We start from the raw sequence: 22,701 nt of genomic DNA on the forward strand, positions 1-22,701 counted from the left end.
GTGAATGTACCTCCACTGCCATGTCCCCCCTACATAGAGCAGAGCGTGAACGTACCTCCGCTGCCGTGCCCCCCACTACACAGAGCAGAGCGTGAATGTACCTCCACTGCTGTGCCCCCTACACTGAGCAGAGCATGAATGTACCTCCGCTGCTATACCCCCTCAACCTGCACAGAGCAGAGCGTGAATGTACCTCCGCCGCTGTGCCCCCTACACTGAGCAGAGCGTGAATATACCTCCACCGCTGTGCCCCCCACTACACAGAGCAGAGCGTGAATGTACCTCTGCTGCCGTGCCCCCCACTACACAGAGCAGAGCGTGAATGTACCTCCAAAACCCAGTCTTCTGTCACACTGCTCCTGAGCAGATGTTAAAACTTCCCCATAAAGGTATGTCCTCTGTGCCCCAGTTGGTATGGAACATGAGGCTACCACATGTTGTCAACAAGCTGAATTGTCCTTTCTAGAAAAACAAAGATACTGGCACCTTTTTGTCACATGGGGAGACAGATGCTCAAAGACCCTAGACCCGTGTTCAACTAATATTAATTTCTAATCAATCCTGCTTAAAGAACCTATAACCAGCCAGCCACTGTCAATAATCCTTCTATGAAACAATTTGGGGGAGGTGAAGGCATATATAGGGGAGCACAAGGAAACCAATGCTGTGGGCGCAGAAGACTACAGACAGAAGCACGGGCGAGACCGCCATCACCACATCTTTGACTGACCATGAAGCTGAACATAACATTCATGAGCTCTTTCTTCCACTTCACACCAGATCCTGTTAGCCTCCAGCTTTATATTTCCTCTGGTCTCGGCTTTTGTGTTTGTTTGTTTGTTTAATCTGGCAAGGTTACCTAAACTGTCATTTTAAAGGGTCTGAATCCTGATAAGACCTGCCAAAAAGTCCAAACAGAAACACTCTGGCTGTTCAGTTGGTTGGTTCTATTTTTGTTACGTTTCTACCAGCAGTGGAAGTGTTAAGGAGTGTGGAGAACCCCTGGGTTCTATGTAGTGGTTCCTTTGTCCAATTGTATAACAGCAACCCAGTTAGCCTATAACCAGTGACAGTCACTCCAGCCTGTCTAGTGCTCTCCTCCATGCTAAACTCTGTTGCGAGTCTTTCTCTGTCCTGCCAGCCAGCTCCCAAATAACCACACAGAGACTTATTAATTGTGCAAACTCAGCCAATAGCTTAGGCTTTCTTCTAACTAGCTTTTATAACTTAAATTAACCCATTTCTATTCATCTATGTGCTGCCACGTAGCTCATGACTTTTACCTCGTGGCCTACATGTCATGCTTTCTCCATGACTCTGCCTTTCTTCTTCCCAGTATCCTCTGTGCCTAAAAGTCCTGTCTAGCTATTGGTCGTTCAGCTCTGTATTAAACCAACCAGAGTGACACATCTTCACAGTGCACAAAAAGATCATTCCATAGCAAAACTCATTGGAGCCATGCTGCATCACCTGACAGGACCACCCCCTTGAGAACTGAGATCTGTAAACCAGTGAAGTTGAAGCTGCAGGGCAAACATTCCTCCTAAAGCCTGAGTCAGTGCAGCAGGCATGCCTTGGCACTGAACACAGAACTAGCATACAGTGGATGCTGATTAAATTAAGCAGGGCCGGGTGTATCTCAAGGTAGACAGCATTTGTCTAGTATGCATGAGGTCTTCATTTCAATCCTGAGGGCAACAAAAAAAGTAAGGATATGTAAACCAGATAAATCAAGGAATGGATGTGAACTATGAACCTCTACCCTGGGGGTGGGGGCAGGGAAATATATTTCTTGCATGTCTCTAATGTGTTTGACTATGAAATTTGCTGGGAAGTGGGTCAGTGGGAGCATTTTGCAGAAGTAGGGCAGTATGAAGTCTATTCTGGAACATTCCAGAGTGTGATGTGTTTGTTAAATCTTTCTATGGTTAGGGTAGAATGCAAGAGATTCATTTGACGCTTTTAAAGGTTTGAATTGTATTCCAGTCCCGTTTCCCCAGAGTAGCATCCTGCTCCAATGAAGAGTCACGGCCTGATGTTCATGACAGACCCAGAAGCACACATTTGCAATGTAATGGGCAGGACTTTTGACTAAGTGGGAGATGACGGAGAGGGGAACATGATACAGAGAACAGGGCTCACAGAGGTAATGGGTCTTAAAAAATGAATGACTGGGGTGTCACTTAATTGGTAGAGTGCTTGTCTCATATGGATGAAGCCCAGGCATGGTGGCACATGCCCATAATCTCAGCACCTGTGAGGTGGAAGCAGGAGAACCAAGAGGACAAGACAATACTCGCACATAGCAAGTTTGAGGCCAGTCTGGTCAGATGTGTTTAAACCAACAATGGATACATAGTAATTACACTAGCAGGAGAGTCAGGGAGGGGCACGCTAGGCAGAGAGGATATGTAAATGTGTAAAGACACAGAGGCATAGAAACATATGTCATGACCGAGTAACCAGAGTGTTCCAGAAGAAGCCGTTCTTGGTCGTGTACTTAAACATTTTGGGGCTCTTGGAGTGTGGACACCAATGGTTTGCACGACAGGTATTTACACACTTGTTGTGTGTCTGGATCTGGGCTGGGTATGGGATGGTAGCAGTGCCCCAGAATCTTCTCCAGCAGAGCAGGAAGGACTGCTGAGGAAGTGATCCTTACAGCACAGAGTGCTGCCAGCACACAGGAGGGACAGCTGACCCTGGAGGCCAGCAGGCCAGGGCGGTCTTACAGAACACCTCTGAAACCAACACGGGCAGAGAGACACAGCGGGGCTGGGAAGAGCAGGGGACAGCATGTGCAAAGTTAGAGTTGGGAGAGAGTGTCTGCCATCTGGGAACCACAGTGACAGGAGCATGGTGGGGGTAGGGTGGACAAGGACTAGAGGAAGGGAATGTTTCAGACTGATTTGTCCTTTAGAAAGACCCATTACACAGAAAGAAAAGAGCAAGAGTTAAGTTTAGATAGGAGACCCTTCTGGTCAGATGGTGGGTGGGAGAGGGCGACTGAAAGGACCCTGGTAGGCCCAGGCTGGTGGCCATAAAACCTGGGTTACAGTTCTGCCCCCGCTCTCTGAATGTAAGCCACCATGAGGATGCTCTTCACTGCTGAGCCATCTCTCCAGCCCAAGAGATGCCTTTCCTAGCTGGGGACTGTGGCACCCGCAGCACTCAGTTACTGTGAAAATTAACTTTTCTTTTGAGGCAAAGCCTTGCTATGTTGCTCAGGCTGGCCTTGAACTCCTGGGCTCAAGCACATCTCTTCCTTCAGCCTTCCAAGTAGGCATGCAAGCTGTGCTGGGCTTTTAGTGATAATTTAAATCCACCCTTCTACTCACTAAAAAGGTTTGCAAACCTCCAGCATTCCAGGATATGAGCAGGCGACCTGGGCTCTCCTGAGTTTGGCTTTAGGCTATGCCAGTTAGTTTTCTTTATCAACTTGGCAAAATTGAGTCCCCTGGGAGGAGAGTGTTGCTCGGGAACTGTCTAGATCAGTTGTCCTGTGGGTGTGTCTGTGAGGAGTTATATTAATACTTATTTGAGATGAGATGACCTTTCTTCTGTGGGTGGCACCATTCCCTGGGCAGGGCTATGTAAGAGTGAAGCAAGCAGGCTGAGCACCATGGTGGGTGCAACCAGCTCTCTCGGGCTCTTGCCTCCTGACTTCGCCTGGACTGTAACCCAGACTGTGGGCCATGTGGAGTCTTCCCACCTCGAGTTGCTTTTGTCACAGCAGCAGGGGGAAGGCACAGGCCCTGAGGCACATCAAGATGACCGCACACGAGACACAGCCCATGTGCGTATGCCTACTGCACACACGCAATGCTCAGTGTTTTCTAGTCTGCTCTTTGGTAGGTGCTGACTGCTCGGCACTATGCTGACTTCACAGCTCTCTCCAAGGACTGCCAGAGGTGGCCTTTCCTGGCTCCTCCTGCCTCCCTCTCCTCTAAGGTCACATAGGCTTCCCAGCATTACTTAGCCTGTGACAGTGAAGTGTCTTTGTTTGGGAGCTCATGAGGTCATGGACTGGGCGACTATGTCTGTCATCACCGTTCCTGGCATCTCACAGGTCCCATGAGCCGATCAAGTCTTTGTAAAAGAAAAGACAGGCAGGTAGCGCCCTTCCTCTAACATCTCATATGTTCTCCTTCTGAGATTCAAAGTTCAGTTCTCACACATAATAGACAACGCTATTTTGAATGAAAGCAATCCGTTATATTTCTACATGGTGCCAAGGTTTCAAATCATCTCACTGGCCAACAAAGGGTCATAATATGGGGACTCAGGCCATATCTGATCTGCAGGGTTTGTGTTTCTTGGTCTAATGTTTGAGCTTGGGCTTAGCTGCTAGGTGGACGCACAGTACTCGGGTTCCTGCTGTATTAGCTAGCGGCATTAGCCATTTCTGTCCGCCTCTCAGCTTCTGCTCGTGTGCTGCCTCAAGCCTCATGAACGCCTCCATATGTACATGCTGGCATCTGGAATGGAGGCAGGAGATGTCCCGAGATGAGAATGTCAGGTCTCAGAGTGGCAGGCAGGCTGGAGGCGCTAGAACTATTCCATCTCCCCGTTAGTGATCTTTCCTCCTCCCCGGAGCTTCCTGTCTTAGAACAGTAACTAGTAAGTGATAGCCACTGGGCACAGTTAGTGCATGCCCCTCTCAGTACAGCAAACACAACAAACCAGGCTTGTTTAGGACCTTCTGTCCCATGAGAGGCCTGAGGACTGGGAGAGGGGCTGTAGCGATTAAAGACACAGGGCCTAGAACCCCATTATTGGTAGGCCCCTAGTCTGAGATCACACACAGGTGAGCTGTGTCATCATGGATAGCTCAGTTTGTGCTCTGAGAGCCTCAGTTTCCTCATCTATGAAATGGGTATTGTGGTAACATCTCTCTGGAGGATCTGCGGGGCAAAGGGAGAATAAGTACATGACTAGGCAGCCCAGCACCTGGCCCCACAGGTGTTCAGTGATTGGCGGCTCGAGGCTGCCATCACTATGATGATTACTGACTCAGGCTGGAGGAAAGAGGAGTAAGTGGGGCCCTGGGGCTTATTATGTTTTCTCTGGATGCTAAGGAGCAAAGAAGTCTCTTGGGAGACAAGTGTGATTGGCTATGCTAATTTTGCTGCCTCCTCCCGGTTCAGCTTGGGAAACAGAATGCTGCTGGGAGCTAGGGGTCCAGGTCTGGGTTCACCTTGTTTGAAGGTCTACCTTCCCCACTCCTGTGTTGTACACCATGTTCAAGTCCTCCCAGGCTACCGGCCATTGTGAGCGAGCAGCGGCACAGACAGCCTTTCCCGCCTTCCTGCCCTGCCAGGACCTCCTCATCCCTCAGCATTAGCACGGAGCCAGCCAGGAGGCCAGCCTGATGTCACTTCAGGATGACTTCACCCGCACACCCCCCTCTCAGGGGCAAGGCTGGGAAGCTCCCTGGAGCGGAGCAGGCCAGGCCCTGGGCTTTGGACTCTCTCAGCTCTCACCTCACCTTATCTCTAACAGGATAGCTAGCGTGACCTGCAGTTTACAGTGTGAGGTCCGACAGGCTAGCAAGTTTCTTATGGGAGCCTGGAGAGATGTCTCAGTGGTTAGACCATTTGCTGCTCCTGCAGAGGGCCCGTGTTCGAGTCCCAGCACCACATGGTGGGTCACAGCCCTCTCCGTAACTCCAGTTCCAGGAGATCTGACACCCTCTTCTGGCTTGTATGAGCACCAGGCAGGCATATACATACACATAAAATAAGTCTTTAAAAAAAGAATTTGCTTCTGGTTGGTCACACAGCTGTTGACAAAGTTAGGCCCAAACCCAAAGCTTGTTTGCTGTAGTTCGGCTGTGGGCACAGCCCCTCAGAGCTCCACATGTTGAAGGGTCGGGGCCCCAGAGAGGTGGAGCCCTAGGGGAGGCCCTTAGGTCACTTGGGGCATCCCATCACAAGGGTCTGTGATACCTGGGTTCCAGTGCCACATCCAACCCTTCACATGTCACCCTCCACTGAGATGCCACTCTCACCAGAGGCCCAAAGCAGCCAGGCTGCCACACTTGGCCGGGAACCTTTGACAACACAAGCTGAATACTTTCTCCCCTGTGTTCACTGCCTGGCCACTCCGTCCTAGTCACAGCACGCTGGTAAATACACTATTATTTTCTTCTTGTGAATGTGCACTAACTCATCTCATGCTCATTGGCCTCTTAAGTCTGGGCATACATGAGTCACGGCTGTTCCTCCACCAAACACAGTCACTGGAGCTCAGAAAGGTTCCCAAATGGATGAGAAGCCCCACTCTCGAGTCTTAAGACAGAACCACTACAGTCTCCCAATTAAGTGTAGCCTTTTTTGAAAAGTGGTCCTTTCTACACTTTGATCCAATGAGGAAGCATTTGAAGACATTCAGGTCAATTGCCTTTAATACGATGAAAAACCAAGAGATTAACTAGTGCTCCCACCCCCCACATGTGCCGCCTTCACCTTCTCAGGACCGATTAGCCAAAATGATGTCGGCATTTTGTTCATGCATCTTTTTATGTGTCTGTTGCTCACCTCCATAGCACTAGTAGGAATCATCTCTGAGAGTACTATGCCACTAATCCTCACTCCCCCTCCCAATTAATGACACCCCACGCGAGTCTCCGATGAAAGGCACATTATTAATATTCAAGGAAAAACCCTTGTAACCATTTTAACAGATACAGCTAACAATGAACTAAATTTGCTTTGTGCAAGACAGAGAGTGAGCATCCCAAATTAGTGCATGTAAAAGCTGAAATCCTTCCCCGAAAGGTCTCAGTACCATCCCCAAAGAATATCCCGATCATCAGCAGTGCCGTCAAGATTCCCGCCAACATTATCCCCTTTGTTGTCTGCAATGTAGAATCAAGCACATCTGGCAAGTGTCCTGGAGCTCACAATCTCTCAAACGGCATCTAATTCCCAGTGGTGAAAGAGAACGCCACTGCCTAATCGCGCTTCTCTTCAAAATAGCACCGACTTTTCTTCAATCAGAAACAATGGCTTGGTTTCATAAAAATATCACACGCTGGAGATTATTTGCAGAGAGGCCCATTTTACGCTTGAACCTATGGGTCCCAGACAGAATTCAAAATTAAGACCATGGACCTCACTTGAATGTGTGCTTGGTTCAGTGGGCAGTGGGAAGAAGGGCTGTGACCTGGCCTGTGCTGTCTGGAGCCTTTGGGAGGAAGAGGAAGATGGTGGTAAGATCTACCACTGAGTGGACATCCACTCTCACATAGGAGGAAGTCCTGCTGTCAGCCACATTTGACAAGCTGAGGCTCAGTGACTTTAAAGAATCTCCCCTAGGAAATTCAGCACAGATGAGAGTCATATTCAGGCTCACCTGCATGCCAGGCCTGTTCACAGGGGACGGGCAACCACCCCAGGCAACTCTAGACTATAGACTATACTGCAGACTGTACACCTGAAAATGGAAGGCCAGTTTAGTCTTCAGAAGTTTAAACATCCCAGATGCTCAACAGAAGGGAACCAAGGGGCATGTGGAATGTTATGGCGGTTATGAGCGCCCCTGCTGCATCCCAGGGATAGGCCTCCACCGCCTGCGACACCAGCAGGCTTGGCAAGTAGCTCTCCTGACCGTTCCCGCTTCACAGACGGTGAGATGGAGGTGCAGTGGCTCGTGGTCGGCAGAGCTGGAATTAAGCCCAGGGCCGGCTGACTCCAAAGCTAAATAGCCATGGCGTTGGGGCTGGCTCTGAGTGAGAAGGTGGGGTTTGCTGGTGGGGGAGCCGATGGCCTCCCAGCGCCTGAGATGGAGCAGTCTGACTACAGACGGCTGCTTTGCTAAGATGGGTCCTATGTTTACTTTATGCTCAAAATCCAGCTCAGAAGGAGAGTCCTCCAGGGCTGTAGAAAGTCAAGACTCCCCTCATCTTGAAGCAGCTGCTTCCCCCAAGATGGCCAATCCCAGGCCTGACCCTCACACCCTCAACCATGGTCCGTCCAGCCAGGGCTAGAACCCTGAATTTCCACTGACAGCTGCAGCTTCTGCCCCGAACCCAGGCTATCTCTCGGTGGAGCCTCCCTGGGGTTTTCTGTAAGTGGGCCAGTGAGGCTCCCGCACGGCCCCTCCCACTGCTAGCTCTCTAACAAGACAAAAGGCAATTTACCCAAATGTTATAATCACCTGGAGGCTGGCACGCAGGGGCATCCCTGCTTTATCTGTGGCATTGTCAGCAGCACCATAATGAAGGCTTTGTAAAGGGATAATATCACACTTGGAACTGCCAGATAAAATGCCCTTACAGAGCACACGTCCCTCCTAGCAGACATGGATATGTGCCATCAGCAGAAGGCACACTGAAGCCTCTACTGTGCCAGAAGCTTAGCCCATCCCTAGCCTTTGAGGGATGCTATTTTCCCTACTTGACAGATGGGGAAACTGAGGCCCAGGGAGTATGTTATTTGCTAACAATTATGCCTTTGTTAAAGGGAAGAGTCAGCATTTGAACCCAGGTCTCTCTGATAACATAGGTAAAGCTATGGGGCCCTCCACAGAAGTTGGCCTAGAAAGGGTAAGGCTGGTCCATTTGAAAGCTACCCATGGGTCCCTGCCAAGATCCATGCTTGGTAATGACAGCGTGCCCTGCTTGCTGCTCCTTCCTGACCTACAGAACTGCCCACTGTCACCCTCTCTTGGAAATCCCCTTTCCAACTGCGGGACCGTGGACTATGGTAACAATGCTTCCCTGCCCCCAGGGCAGCCTCCTGAAGGCATCCAGAGGCCATAGCTTCCCCTTCCGCAGCTGGAATCAGTCTGGCCAGCATGGTTTGTTTTGTCTCCTTTAATGGAAGTGAGTGCAAGGCCAGAACCATGGGCAGAAGCCTCACCTCTCTTCCTCAGTTCAGCTCTGGAAGTCAGGGAGCCCATACCTAGATCTGAGGGTCGCTAGAGCCACAGGTCAACTCTTGGAGATGCCACTGTGAGCTGGGCACCTTTGAGCAGGTGGCTTACCGTCTCTGAAATGCAGAGTCCTGTGAAAGATGGGAGTAGTTAGTAGAGGACCTGTCATTTAGAGTTACAGTGAACGTGAAACTGGTGCAGGCAGTCTAGGGGAACAGAGCGTGCTTCTGCCCATGGGGTGGTGCATGCCATGATCACGGGAATGGTGATTTTGTACCACGGATAGAAAGCAGAAAGCAGGTATGTCCTTCACACCACACAGCGAGAGAGCCAGGGTCCCTAGCAGTCTAGTCTCTGGCTTCCACCCACCTGCTTTTGATACTGCTTTGAAAACTGAACCTGTGGCCTGCTGTTCCCAGATCTCTCCTTGGTGTTTGGTTTTGGGGTACAGGCCTCTCATCTTCATCCTTTCTTATCAACCTTCAGATCCCCTGACACCCGAGACTCGGGTCTTCGCTTTTCTTCTGTGTACATGAGGGCTTCATATGACAGCGCAGAGCTTTCCCCAAAACTCCAAATCAGTGCAGGATGGAGAAAAGTACAGACAAAGCAGGCAGAGACAGGAAGCCTGGGGCCTTCAGGGAGCCCAGTGCTCAAATAAACCACAAATGACACGTGGAAGGCAGTCCAACACACTTCCATGTGGCCTGTGATGTTCATGTTCATATTTAATTTAAAATATTGAGTATGAGGTTCTTTCTTCCAAAACTAAGAATGCCCTCATTTCTCGGGTACCCAGAGCTGCAACAGCAGTGAGCTGAATGTCTGACTGTGTCCTATGTGGTTGAGATAATGGCCCAGAAAATGAGGTGCTAAGGCTGACCTTCAGGAGCAAGAGATGGGGTTTGTTAAAAGAAAGGGAAGGAACAGTTGGGGTCCTCAGATTTAGCACTCTGACCTGCTTGTGTGTTAGAGGCTGGGGGAGGACTCAAGGGGGCTTCCTAAAGCAGTGATGTCCAGCAGGGCTTTGATGGGTGTGTCCGAGTGGGTCTGAGCTGTGTGTTCCAGACAGAGAATGAAGTGAGTGAATGCTGGTTAGGGTGTTTGGCTTCTATCCCTCAGCCAATGAGCAGTCAGGGCCAGAGCTGCTTCTCAGGAAGTGGGGCATGGCCACAGCACAGGCTGCAGGGATGAAGACAGATGTGGCTGTCGCTGCACCACATCTGTCACTGGTGAGCCTGTGGAGAGGCTTTGGTTCTGAGCCTGAACTCCCTACCCTGTGATCCAGAGATGGTAACACTGACCTGCAAAACCAGTGTCGAAGAATAGTTCCCATCCCTCCTGCTTGTCTTGGCCACCCCAGCCTAATCCAGCCTCTGCCAACTGTACACTGGCTTCCATCATCCAGGTAAACCAGAGATCAGGGCAAAAGGAGCAGATGCTATGAAATCAGGCTGCCTGGGTGACCTTGGCTATGGTACTCAGCTTTGCTGAATTCTCTTATTATTATAGCAGGCATCCTGAATGTGGCCGAGAAAGACAAATCAATTATTAGTGCTCAAATAGTAAGGGTAGGGAAGCAGGAAGAATAGTGTGGTACCAACAGTGTTAGTCTCATGCACCCTCCGCTCAGCATGCACTTGTTCTGGGGTGGGAGAGGGGCCAGGTGTGCAGTCCCCACTCCCGAATGCCTCCTGTCCACACTGGACACAGATGATGGTTCTAGACTAGTATCACTCACAAGCACAAGTCATGTGTGTTTCGCCACCTCAGCAACAGGTTCTCTTCTTTGTTCCAACGTGGTCAAAAACTGTGGCACTCAGAGAAGTGTCCTTCTAGCCTAGGGCCTTCCTAAAGAACTTCTAAGGTTCATTTTTTTTTTTTATTTGTCTCGGGGCACTTTTCCCCTTACCCAGCAACTGAAGCACTCACAACTCCCACCCTAAGCCACACCAGCCAGACTTTCAGAAGAATCCATGAGGTCCACTGAGGGAGGGCATGTGTTTCTGAGGTGCCCAGCACCTGGCCCCAGGTAGATTCTGAGATTCCTGAGATTCTTAACTCACCTGTCCCCAATGAGAGCTCCTAAGGCACCCAAGCCTTGGCGCCTCTATCCCCATCATTTCAATATATTAAAACAAAATACAAGCTCTGTTTACTGTTGGGTCTCTCCAACTCTTCGTGGTCCATTATTTGACTGCAGTTCTGTTACATTAGCTCTGATTTCTTGGGAGGGGTGTGTATAGCACAGAATTCTGGCAAAATGAAGAAACAGCCTGCAAATAGATTTCAAGGATAATAAAATTGTTTTGATTTCTAGAATTAATAACTAATCAAGTTTGAATGCATTAATTATAATATTTATTTATTTCAGTCCTACCATTTCCTTTTTTATTTCCAAGCCTCTTATATCTGAATGGGCCTTGGCAAGCTTGTGGATGCTGGGTTCTGCAGCTCTGGTTACCAAGGGGTGATGTGGTTTGTGCTAATCCACTCCCAAGAGGATGCTTCACTACAAGGAGAGACAAGAGCAGCCTACGGCTTCTCACCTGTCTGCAGCAGGCTCTGCCTGGGCAGGGACTTCTCAGTCAATATTGACAGTACTGAGGTCTTTGCCTCTGGCCACCACCACCACCAGAAAAGTTCCAAGTCTCCTTTTTGTTGGGAGTTGTGAAAGGAACGCTAGGGCACGGCGGCATCGGTCCACCTCCACCATCCCATGCCTTTGTCATTTGTCCTGGAGGTGGGGCAGAGCTATGGGGGTGCCTGCCATGGGCTGAACGTCCAATTTGATTTGTAACTCCATCCCCGTCTGGACTCCTGTTGGCACTGACCCCAGAAGTAAAGGGCAGTGTCCTGTGACAGATGCTCTCTGTCCCAGAGCCTGGCCTGGCCCTGGACCCACTGCCTGTCTGGCATGACGAGGTTGGCAGTGTCTCTTCCCTGTATTTGTGATCCCATACACCCCAACTTCAGATACATTTCCACTGCCACACTCGGCCAGCTCCACGCAGTGTGCCACACATACTCCAGAGCTCCATGCATTACAGTGTGTTCCTTCCACCCTCAAACCTAACCACTGGCACACTCGCAGGCACACAGTAGAATGGGCATTTGTTCCCTACACACACTAGCAGCTTCACTGAGCCTCCCACTCTGCCCCAATGGAGTGAAGAAGGAGGTCACTACATCTCCTAAGCTGTCCTTACAGTAAGCCATGCAGTCCCTTCTTTTGTTGAGGAGGGATGAATGCACACACACGCACGTGTGCACACATACACATGCACACACCACCTCCCACACACCACACGCACACACAGGCACACACATACATATACACACACTCACACACCCCCACACCACATTCATGCACATACACATGCACGCACACTCACACAAACCCCGACACATGTACGCACAAACACATGCACACTCACACACACCATACACATGTATGCTCATTCACATGTATGCACACACACACAACCACCACCACATCACACATACATGTACATGCACATGAATGCACACACACACACACACATATACTCACACGCACACACAAAGCTCAGCCTCCCTAGGCTCTGGCCTGGGCTACCCTCCCTCCCTGAGGTCTGCCGCCTTGTTCATTCTGGGTCTCCTCCCTTTCCCAGTCCACACCCCTCCCCTCACACTAGTGGAATCTGCATAGGAGTGGTGACCACAGGGTTACATAACCCAAAGGTGTGCCAAGAGCCCAGCTTGTGGGTGCCTGGTGACCCCAATTTACCTGTTTGCCCACCACAGCTCACCTGCCCCAACCTGTCCTCTTAGCTTTGAACAGAAGCTCATTAGCTGAGCTGTGCCTCTTGATCCTCATGGTGCCAATTCTGAGTAAAGACCTCCTCCCTGTGGTTCCCCCCACCCCATATCTGCCAGGGACCCAGAAGTCCCAAGGGTACACTGGTGAGTCCCTTAGGGAACACACCCTTGCAATCATCCAGTTTGGGAATTAAGAACCCACTGAAGCAATGTCTAGCTTTCACCTCCTCAGTGTTCATGGAGCACCCTTCTTCCCGGCCAGGCCTCCCCTGTCTTCTTTCTGTAGGAGGTCTGGTTCAACCCACCGTGCAGATGGGATCCTGCCTCAGAAGTGAAGGGCTGCTCACCCAGCAAGTGGGTGGCTCTTCATCTGACCCAGGTCTGTCTGATTCAGAAGTCCTACCTTGTAAAGACAACTAACTTCTGGCTTCTCTCTGGGTCTTTGGCATTCCCTGTGCAGCAAGAGTTGTCCTAAGAATGTTTCAGACGTGACTTCATGACAAAGATTCCTGGCAAAGACATTTTTAGAGGGGCAAACAGGTTCAGCAAGGTGGCAAACTCTTGCCCAAAGTAGTGGCACAGAGCTCCAAAGCCATACTGTGTGTGTGAGTGTTGTATATATGTGTTTGTGTGCACTTCCTTGTGTGTTGTACACATAGAAGTCAGAGATAATTTCAGTTACCTTCTTCTGTTGCTCTTTACCTTATTAGTTTTGAGGAAGGGTCTCTCATTGAACCTGGAGCTAGTCAGCAAGCTAGTTTCATCTAGACGGCAAAGGCAGCAAGCCTCAGGGATCCAGTGATCCACCCTATCTACAGTGAAGGTACACACTTACACTCAGGGATCCAGCGATCCACCCTATCTACAGTGAAGGTACACACTTACACTCAGGGATCCAGCGATCCACCCTCTCTACAGTGAAGGTACACACTTACACTCAGGGATCCAGCGATCCACCCTATCTACAGTGAAGGTACACACTTACACTCAGGGATCCAGCGATCCACCCTCTCTACAGTGAAGGTACACACTTACACTCAGGGATCCAGCGATCCACCCTATCTACAGTGAAGGTACACACTTACACTCAGGGATCCACCGATCCACCCTATCTACAGTGAAGGTACACACTTACACAGATGCTGGTGTCTGGTGTCTGACCTCACGTCCTCACACTTGCCCCACTGAGCCACCTCTCCAGCCCTCAAAAGCCACACTTTTAACCAGTGTGCAGCCATACTGCCCCCGTCTGCTGTCTTCTTGCGTCAGTGTCATGCTGACCTGCAGACTCAACTGCTGCCACCTGTGACCTGTGCACAGCTTGGCAGGCCTGGCCCATATCTGGCCTATGCAGGCTGGTCCTTCTCCGTCTTTGCTGGAAGGGAAACCATAGACCAGTCAGGCTTGGCATTCCTGCAAGTGGTTAGTCCTCAGGTATGATCCTCGGCCAGGTGGTGAAGCGCCCAACCTATGGCCTCAGGACACAAAAAGCAGCAGCTGCTGGCAGTCCTGGGCCTGCACTTGGCAACTTCCTACTATCTGAGGAGCTCCATTTGCCCAAGGAGGGAAGATATTCTCTCTCTCTCTCTTTTTTTTTTTTGATCTCAGTCCCACGGAGTGAATCTATTACTTTTATGTCCCCAAGTTTACATTTCTCTATTCATTTGTTCACCATATAGTTATTAAGTACTTTAAATGTTCTGGGTCTGTGCTAGGCCCTGATGACGTGGCTGCTGTTTGAAGCAACCATGACCTTGGCTTCATTGTCAGGGAGGGCTTGTGAGGGTGGAGTAGAGGTGAGCATGAGGGCCCAGTCTACACACATCATGAGGTCCTTTGTGTCCAGACAAGTAAATGCATAGGCCCCTTCCCAATCCATAGCCTTTACCACTATAGGAATTTAGACTTCTGAAAGAAATCTCAGAGCATCACCTAGATCAAGAGTTGCTTGTGTTAAAAGGAGTAATCTGATGTCTGGATTTAAAGTATACCACAGCTGACATGTTCTTGTTTAGGCCTTTTTTGATTCTTTTTTTCCGCTGAAGACAGAACTTAAGTTCTCCTTGTGCCTATCAGGCGAGTATCCTAGTCTGGTGTTTTAGAAGGTCTAGGTATCCCAGGCTAGCTGGAAACTTCCTTATTCTCTAGCTGCAGACTCCTGAGGCAGAGCAGGATGGAAAAGGCTTATTCAGATTCACCTGGCAAAGCATTTACTGGGCACCTATGTGTGCTGGGTGCAATGGTCCCTGCACCAAGAGCTTAGCTCTAGGCCAATGATTCCCAGCCTAGATGCTGGGACCCTCATGTTATGGTGACCCAACCATAAAGTTACTTTTGTTGCTGCTTCATAATTCTACTGCTATTAGGAATCGTAATGTAAATACCTGATATGTAGGGTATCTGCTAGCAACCCTCAGAGGGGTCCCTAATGGGAAGGTCGGCATTATCTAAGAAATCTGGTGTGAGGGGCCGAGGGAGACAAACCGTGAATGTTTTCACTTGGGCAGCTGACTGTGCTCAGGGGTCTGGCTTCTCTTGGCGAGCATGATATGTGGTCAGTGAGGAGCACACTCTGTTTTCATGCATTTGAAACAAACAACCATTTTTATTTGAGAGCAATACAGTCACATGCCAGTGTGAGGACCCTACAGCGGTTCTCAGCCACATGCCCACATCCTCTTATTCATCGCCATTGTTGTGTGACACACTTGGCAAATTAGTACATTTGTACCGATACCAGTGTTGGTGAACTAATTTAACTAAGGTCTAAGGCTTAATCCAATCCCCTTTCTTTCCCTCACGTCCACTCACACATGTAGTTGTGTCTTTGTGGGCTCCTCTGAAGTGCGGCAGTTGCTCCAGCTTTTCTGTTTTATTTAGTGGGTTTTATTTGTTTTCAGATGGGGTCTCATTATGTAGCCCTGTCTGGTCTAGAATTCACTATGAGCCCAGACTAGACTCAGTCTCAGAGATCACCTACCTCTGCTGCCTGAGTGCTGGGAATAAAGGTGCACACTACCATGTTTTGGTTTGGCTAGGAACTGATCTCAGCAACTAGGCTACACCCATAGGTGCTGCTTTTCTTGTTTGGGGGCAGTTTTAAGGAGCACTGGTCATGTATTTTGTAGGATGTGCCTTCATGCAGAAAGTTTAGATGTTTCTCTTCCAATCAGGCTGTGATTGTAAGGTTTGGGGAAGAAGCCCACAAAAGTGAGGGCCATTTCTATCCAAATGGAACCAGGAGACAGGTTCCCTGGAGGTTGCTTGCCACTGTCCTGAACCTTGGTCCTAGCTGAGGTCAGTTTCTCCATTGCAAAGTTGCTGTGTGTGTGTGTGTGTGTGCGCGCGCGCGCACGCGCGTGCGCACGTTTTCTTCTCCCTTATTTTGGGAGATGGTCACTCTGCAAGGCATCTATTCAGATTTTTGTGTATTTTTGCCAATATTTTATGCTAGAATTTTTACTTTTTAGAAGTATAAAAACATTAGTGTTTTTAGGAGCCTAAAAATCTTGTATTTCAATGAACAAAACACATAAAAATCACCAAGACATTATACTGCAGGGCAGGACAAAAAAGGCAAGGATTATTTAAAATTTTTTTCTGTGATCAGATCACATTAAGTAAACAAGATTTGGAAAACACCCAAAAAACAGGAAGGAAAAATCTCACTTCCCAGAGTTACCCCAATTCATTTTATCACTTTTAATTTTTTTTGAGCTGCAATTTTACATGGAGCAGGGATTTCTGCATAACAAGTTCACAGATTTTTGTTGTGGGGAGGTGTTTTGTTTTGTTGCATCATCTTATTATTCTGGCTTATTATCTCATCAAAAGCATTTCCCCTGTATTGCCATATCGACTTCACAACTATCATTTTCGCTGGCTGCTAAATATTCCCTCCCCATGGCTTACAGTGAGAGCCCACTGCTTCCTCCCCACGCCAGAAGGTTGCTGGTATGGACAATATTTAGAAATCATTTGTTAAATGAATGAATAGACAACAGACTAACCATTCCCTAATTTAGAAATCTACCCCGTTTTCTGTTCTCTTATTCTAAACTGTATGGAGACAGCTACTACATTGCTTTCTTAGGATGGTGTCCCAGAGTGGCATCACCAGATCCAAAAACTTAGGATGATGTTAAATGCACCAAACCAGAAGTCTTCCCCTCCTGTTCCCACTTCCCTTTGCACCACCCACAACTCTGCCAAGGCTGATCATTTACAATTGATTAAAGAGTTCGTGGGGGTGTTTTCCCCGTCTTTTTTTTTTTTTTTTGCTTTCTTCCCCTCCTCCTCCCCTCCTGCCAAAAAAGGAGGAAAATTACCCGAGAAGGTGAAGATGTTCTCAGACAATCATATTAACATATTCCAACAATTGCAATTTGCAAAATAGTAATCACTACTCTCGGGCTCCAGGAGGCATTAATCAAAGCTACAGGTTTAATTCCATTTTAAATATTGATGAAATGTGCTCCAGCAGCCTCACCCTGGCGTGGCAGGGCCAGGGGAACCGAGGAGGTGGAGGGAGGGTGGAGGAGCAGCTGCCCGAGGAAAGGCATCTGGGATTCAAATTGGTGGCTGTGCAGCCAGGTAGAGAGTAAACCGAGTAGTGAAGAGGGCTGTTAAGTCCATTGCTGTCAATTTGTAACCATCAGGGAGGGGCCTGAGGACTGGTTCAGCACAATACCCCCAGTTTGTCTGGTTTCAGGGGTTACCGCTGAAGAGGCTGCAGCTGCACTGATTCGAATAGCCTGGAGACTTCAGAACTGTAATTATCAACCAGGCTGCTCACAGTGTGGCGAAAGTGGGCTCCACCAGCGGTTAACTCCTTGTGTGCTGACAAATCAGCGCAGCACCCCACCACACACCCTTGGGTTGCCAGCCTTAGCTAGGACATTCAGACAGCCTGCTAGGGGAAACTGAGGCCCAAGGGCAGAACCTTGGTCATTCTCCCAAGGGCAGAACATGTTCTCACTAGCAAGCCCTTTCTCTTAAGTCACACTGAGAAATACTGAAGGTAGGTAGGGGCTAGCGTGAGGGTCACCTACCAGGGGCTAGCTCTTGCAGAGGCAACTTTGGCTCTCACATCATCAAATTTGCCCTGGGGTGAGAAGTTAGGCTGCAACCAAGAAGTTAGCCTTACAGCCAAGATGAACTTGGCTGAGATTCCAGAGGCTGGGGATCTAAAACCTCAGTTTCTGGGACATGATCTCCCCAACCCCTGCTGTATTCTTACAGAGACCCAATGAGCTGCAGGGCTTGTGTGACACATTCAGGTATCCCCAAACTTCTTCCCAGTGTGGGCCTGGTGACCCTAGGGAGTGTCCCTGGGCAAGGGCTGGAGGAGGTTTTCACTAGCCTTCTGCTTTTCAGCTTTCAGTGAGTCCCCTTGGTCCTCAGAGTCCAGCGTTTGTCACCTGAAGAGAATGGGTAGTACCTTTCTCCTATGGAAGGCAGTGGGTTAAGCAGAGGTAGGGAGAAAATGCCTCTATTTCTGTGGCCCAGAGGAAGCTATCCTGAGGCCAGGGATGGACAGGAAGGACAGGCAGGTGGTAGGGGGTACAGGTGAGTGAAATGTGTGCAGCCCCATGGCACTCCTCTCAGAACAAACCCAGGCAAGTTCTCCCATGTGTCCACAAAGGCAGAAGTCCCACTCTGCCTGGTGTCCCCGGTTCTGGGAAGCTGGAGGTGACCCTTGGAGAACAGAATCAGCCATGAGAGCAGCCAGCTACAGAACATGAGGCACTGGTAACAAGCAAAGAACTAGCTGTGCATTTGGCCACAGGAAAAGTGAAACGGACCCAGATCGAAAAAAGTCCCACACAATGCGGCTCACAGCACAATGCCATTTCTGTAAATTAAAAACACATTTGTACACAAAACAAGAGGGCATATTTTACAAAGCTGCATGCATTTTTAGGGGTGCATGCCCTTCTATTAGAGTGGGTCCCTGTAGTGCTGGGGGAGGGACTGGGTTTATTTAAAAGAGAAAGAGGGAAAAAAGGAAAATCAGATAAATTCACAGAGGGTCCCATACAGAAAGGGCGGGGGGAAGGACCGCTGCTTATGGACTGAAGATCGGTGCTCACTCAATTGTGAAGCTTGGAAAAGCGTCAGCCATGGGCTGAGATCCTCCCGGCTCTCCCACATGCTGACCAGGAGGCTGGGCACTGTGGCCAGACCCCTGTGAGCCTGTGTGCTCATCTGCAGTGGTGGGAAAGATGCACTTGTGGGGAGGCCATGCGACGGATGCATCCCGTCTCTGAAAGGATGACACCAGCAGTCTCCTCCGTGTCTCCCACTGTCTCCTAGCACTTCTGCCGAAGTCTGGCCCAGTGTGAGCAGGCTGCTGCTTGTATGGTTGTCAGCAGGCGCTTGTTTGAGTGTGAGGCGCCCACTCCACCCGACAGGATCAAAGCAACTCAGGGTGGCCAAATGCTTTCGGGCTGTCTTCATCAGCTCCATCCTCAAACCACACACTCTTCTCTAACTTAGTGGTCCATTTTCCCAGCCAGGAGCATTGCTGAGGGATGCTGTAACAGTTAAACAAAGATCGGCTCCAGCCATTCAGAGCTAAACACCTGGGTCAACAGTTGGTGCTGGAAGGCACCCAGGCCCCAAGATCCCACCTGGGGGTCTCCCAGGGCCGGGCCTGAGGGTCCTAGTGAGTACAGGTCTAACTGTCTTCTCTCCCTACAGATGATGATGAACATGAGTGGATCGTCAGGACCTGCCGCAAGGGCTGGGCAGAGAAGCCCGCACAGAAACCCAAGCTGTGATTCCCTCTGCCCACGCACGGCTGCCGTTCTAGCTTCGGCTTGAGTTTCAGAATAAAGGTTTCCTGCACTGAATGGCCCTGAGGGTGAGGGCTTTAGAAGACACCCCCTTTTCACCTGCTTCAGTATCACCTTGGTGGCACTGGGCCCAAGCCCAGACTTGCCTGTCAGAATATATGGATATTGCATTCCCAATTACTTCTTATACATGGAACGTTCAAGAACCTTCATCTTCTGACATATTTCTAACTGAATGAGCAGCTAAGGGGGTAAAAACCTCCCTTCTGCAGATGGGGAATCTGTGGCTCAGAGAAATGTGACTGGCTGGTGACTCACTAGGTCTCATCTCAGCAGTGGCACCTCCCCCGGGACCGCCTTTCCCTCTGGGCACTGGATCCACAAGGTGCTTTGGCATCTCTACAGGATCCAAATCTCAGTTCTGTCACAGCCACCCACATGCAACTCTGGGCAGGTCAGTTCTTTGAGCCTCAGCTTCCAGCATCTATAAAACAGTTAAAAGAATGCTCAAAACAACAGAACACCACAGTGACTCCAGGGAGACAGTTCAAGAGGTGACACCTGGCAGGGTTCAATGCTGACCTGAAATCGCAATCTGTGCCACTGTATTGTAGCACTTGGATGAGTAAGGCAGAAGGACCACACGTGCAAGAGCCAACCCAGGTTACACAGTGAGGACCAATATAAAAAACAGAAAGTAAATCTGTGAGCTATGCATATCATCACCCCAGAGATCACATTTGTTAGCTGTGAAGAAGAGGGAATGGTAAAGGCCCCAAGCATCCTCTATGTTTGTATATGTAGTCCATGGAGGAGATCCCCCTTCGGACCCCAGGTTATGATCGCTGCTTTACCCAAGCTACCCTGTGGAGACAGAAGAGAGATCAGGTTAGGGATAGATTGCTGAGATCTTCAGAGAAAAAAAAACCTCTCAAACTAGGAATTCAGAGAGGACCTGGAGGAGAGCCACCAGTCAAGGGAGGTTTAGGTCCCCTCAAGCTAGCTGCACCATGCAGTAGACCTGGGGAAGTCATCTCTTCGTTCTAAGGCTTTTGCTACCCCCTAGAAAACTAATGGGGTGGGGCTCTATCGGTAGTTCTCAAGCTGGGTCTTCAAAACAGAAGGTACACTTAGCAGAGAAACACATACAACTCTTGCACACAGACAAGGTGTATATTTTCCGTCATATCCAAATAGAATTTAAAACAGACTGGAGAGGCAGAAATAATGTTGAGCATAGAGGGTTGAGGAGGGCTGAGTTGGGGTAAAGGGATAAGGAGATGGTTCAGCTGCCACACAGTCACGAGCACCTTAGTTGTGGTCCCTAGGACCCAAGTAAAACAACAGGCACAGTAATTTGTGCCTGTCATTCCAGTGTTGGGGACATGGAGACAGGAGGATCCTGAGGCTTGCTGGCCAGTGGCTCTAGCCAAATCGATGAGCTCCACATTCAGCAAGAGACTCTGTCTCACAAGGGCTTCAGGAGGTAAGGAAAGCATTCATACCCTATAGGCAGCTTGAGTCTCTATGCCTGGGGCTTTGACTTGAACAAGATTTTCCAGAGGAATGAATCCGACAACCACCAGACCACTGTCCAGCATATGTGGTAGCCCTAGAACCTGACTAAGCCATCATGAGTCAGTCTTGTGCTCAAGCTGGAGCCATCATATTGGATTCTTCCCTAGAGGATCCCTGTGTCTCTTCTTCCGTGCCCTCCCCAACACTTTCCCGTTTCACCTATTCCGGGTATCTTACTGGACTGGATCCAGCTCAAATGCCTCCCCTCAGTTCCCCAGCATATGAGAGAAATGTCTGTGGACAGCACTGGCCAGACTGAGGTTTCTCTGAGGCAGAGCAGCACAGAACACAGCAGACAGTTGGCATTCAGAGAGCAGAACAGAGGTCAACAACCAGCCTGGCTTCCCACAAAGCAGGCAATCCACGGGATGACACAATGTTAGAGAAGAAACCTGTCACCGTCCCTCAGCATTGTCCACTGCCTGGGCTATGGCGCCATCCGGCAGCTCAGACCTAAGTCCTTAACCGAAGAACAAGAAAGAAATGGAACCCCATCATATTCTGGGTTTAAGTGCCAGCACTTCTACTTGCATTAACTTTATTTATTACACAAATAAGACATTTACAAAGCACGACATGAAAGGAATGTAACAAAACAGACATTGGTTTACAAAAAAAGTGCTCACTATTTTCCGTTTGTGTTCCCCCTTTTTTGTGAGTTTTAAATAAATAGCCTTGACGGCCTGTACATTCCCAGGCTGTTCTGAACAGGGTAGTGGAGACATTTGAACTGCAACATGCTACTGCCATGTGATCCACACAAAAATTAGACCCCGGGGGAAGGCTCAAGGCAGAGTGGGTACGAGTGACCTGGGTTCAGCTGGCCACTTCCCACATGGTTGCAATTGGGGTTTTGATCATTAGGAGCGAAATCAGAGGGAAGATCTGGGTTCCCCAAAGCCAGATCAGGCCAGGTTCCGCCTGCTTGAGTCAGTGCCTGGCACAGGCTACTGCCTGAGTTCTGAACTGAACCACACAGCATTCTGGGAGGTGCTTTCTCTTTGTCCTCAGTCAGCTGACAATTTTGGAAGGGAAATGATGAAAGTTCCCTTCCGGGGTGGCACCATGCCTAACCCTCCTCCAGGTCCCACAGCAAACAGCACAGTGCTTCTCATCAAGTGCTAATTTCAAGCATGGGGATTCTGAAACCTTATACAGACTCGGTGAGATAGAGTGCTGTGATAGATTAGCGATGTCTGTCACGGGTGAAATAAGGACAGCAACTGCATTCATTCTAGAAACTTGCCTTCCCTGTCCTGGAGTCTCCTTCTCAAAGCAAGGAGGAGGACTCTGGCGAAACATGCTGCTAGCAGCCTCATGTGAGAAGTGCATCAGCCCACCAAGTGCTTCTGTAATCACAGGATAAGTGTGGGACAAATGGGTACCCCTGAAAACATAAGGGGCCCTGTGTACCCTGAGACCTTTAGTTGGAATTGGCCTCTGCTCTCAGGAATGGGTGGAGCTGGCTCTGCTCAGAGTTGCTGGGGAAATTGCAAAGATGCCGGCTGAAATCCTGGGCTTGGCTACTCACTGAGGCCATGGGCACCTCTCTTCACTCCAGCATGAATCAGAACTAATATTTGGACCAGCATTTCACTGGGTTCTTTTCCCACCCCACCCCACCCCCAGAGAAGACTGGCTCAGGCCC

The 22,701-nt window shown here is 49.5% G+C and overlaps 1 protein-coding gene across 1 annotated transcript in view; it reads left to right on the forward strand.

Moving 5' to 3' along the window:
* The window catches only part of Morn5 (MORN repeat containing 5), a 28,986-nt gene extending 9,387 nt beyond the window's left edge, over positions 1 to 19,599 (forward strand). Inside the window, exon 5 of the mRNA XM_057755744.1 lies at positions 19,381 to 19,599. Coding sequence (XP_057611727.1) covers positions 19,381 to 19,460 — 80 coding nt within the window. The 3' untranslated portion in view covers positions 19,461 to 19,599. The remainder of the gene's footprint in view (positions 1 to 19,380) is intronic.
* The last annotated feature ends 3,102 nt before the right edge of the window (positions 19,600 to 22,701 follow it).

Source organism: Chionomys nivalis, chromosome 22, assembly GCF_950005125.1.
Source record: "Chionomys nivalis chromosome 22, mChiNiv1.1, whole genome shotgun sequence".
Taxonomy (NCBI): domain Eukaryota; kingdom Metazoa; phylum Chordata; class Mammalia; order Rodentia; family Cricetidae; genus Chionomys; species Chionomys nivalis.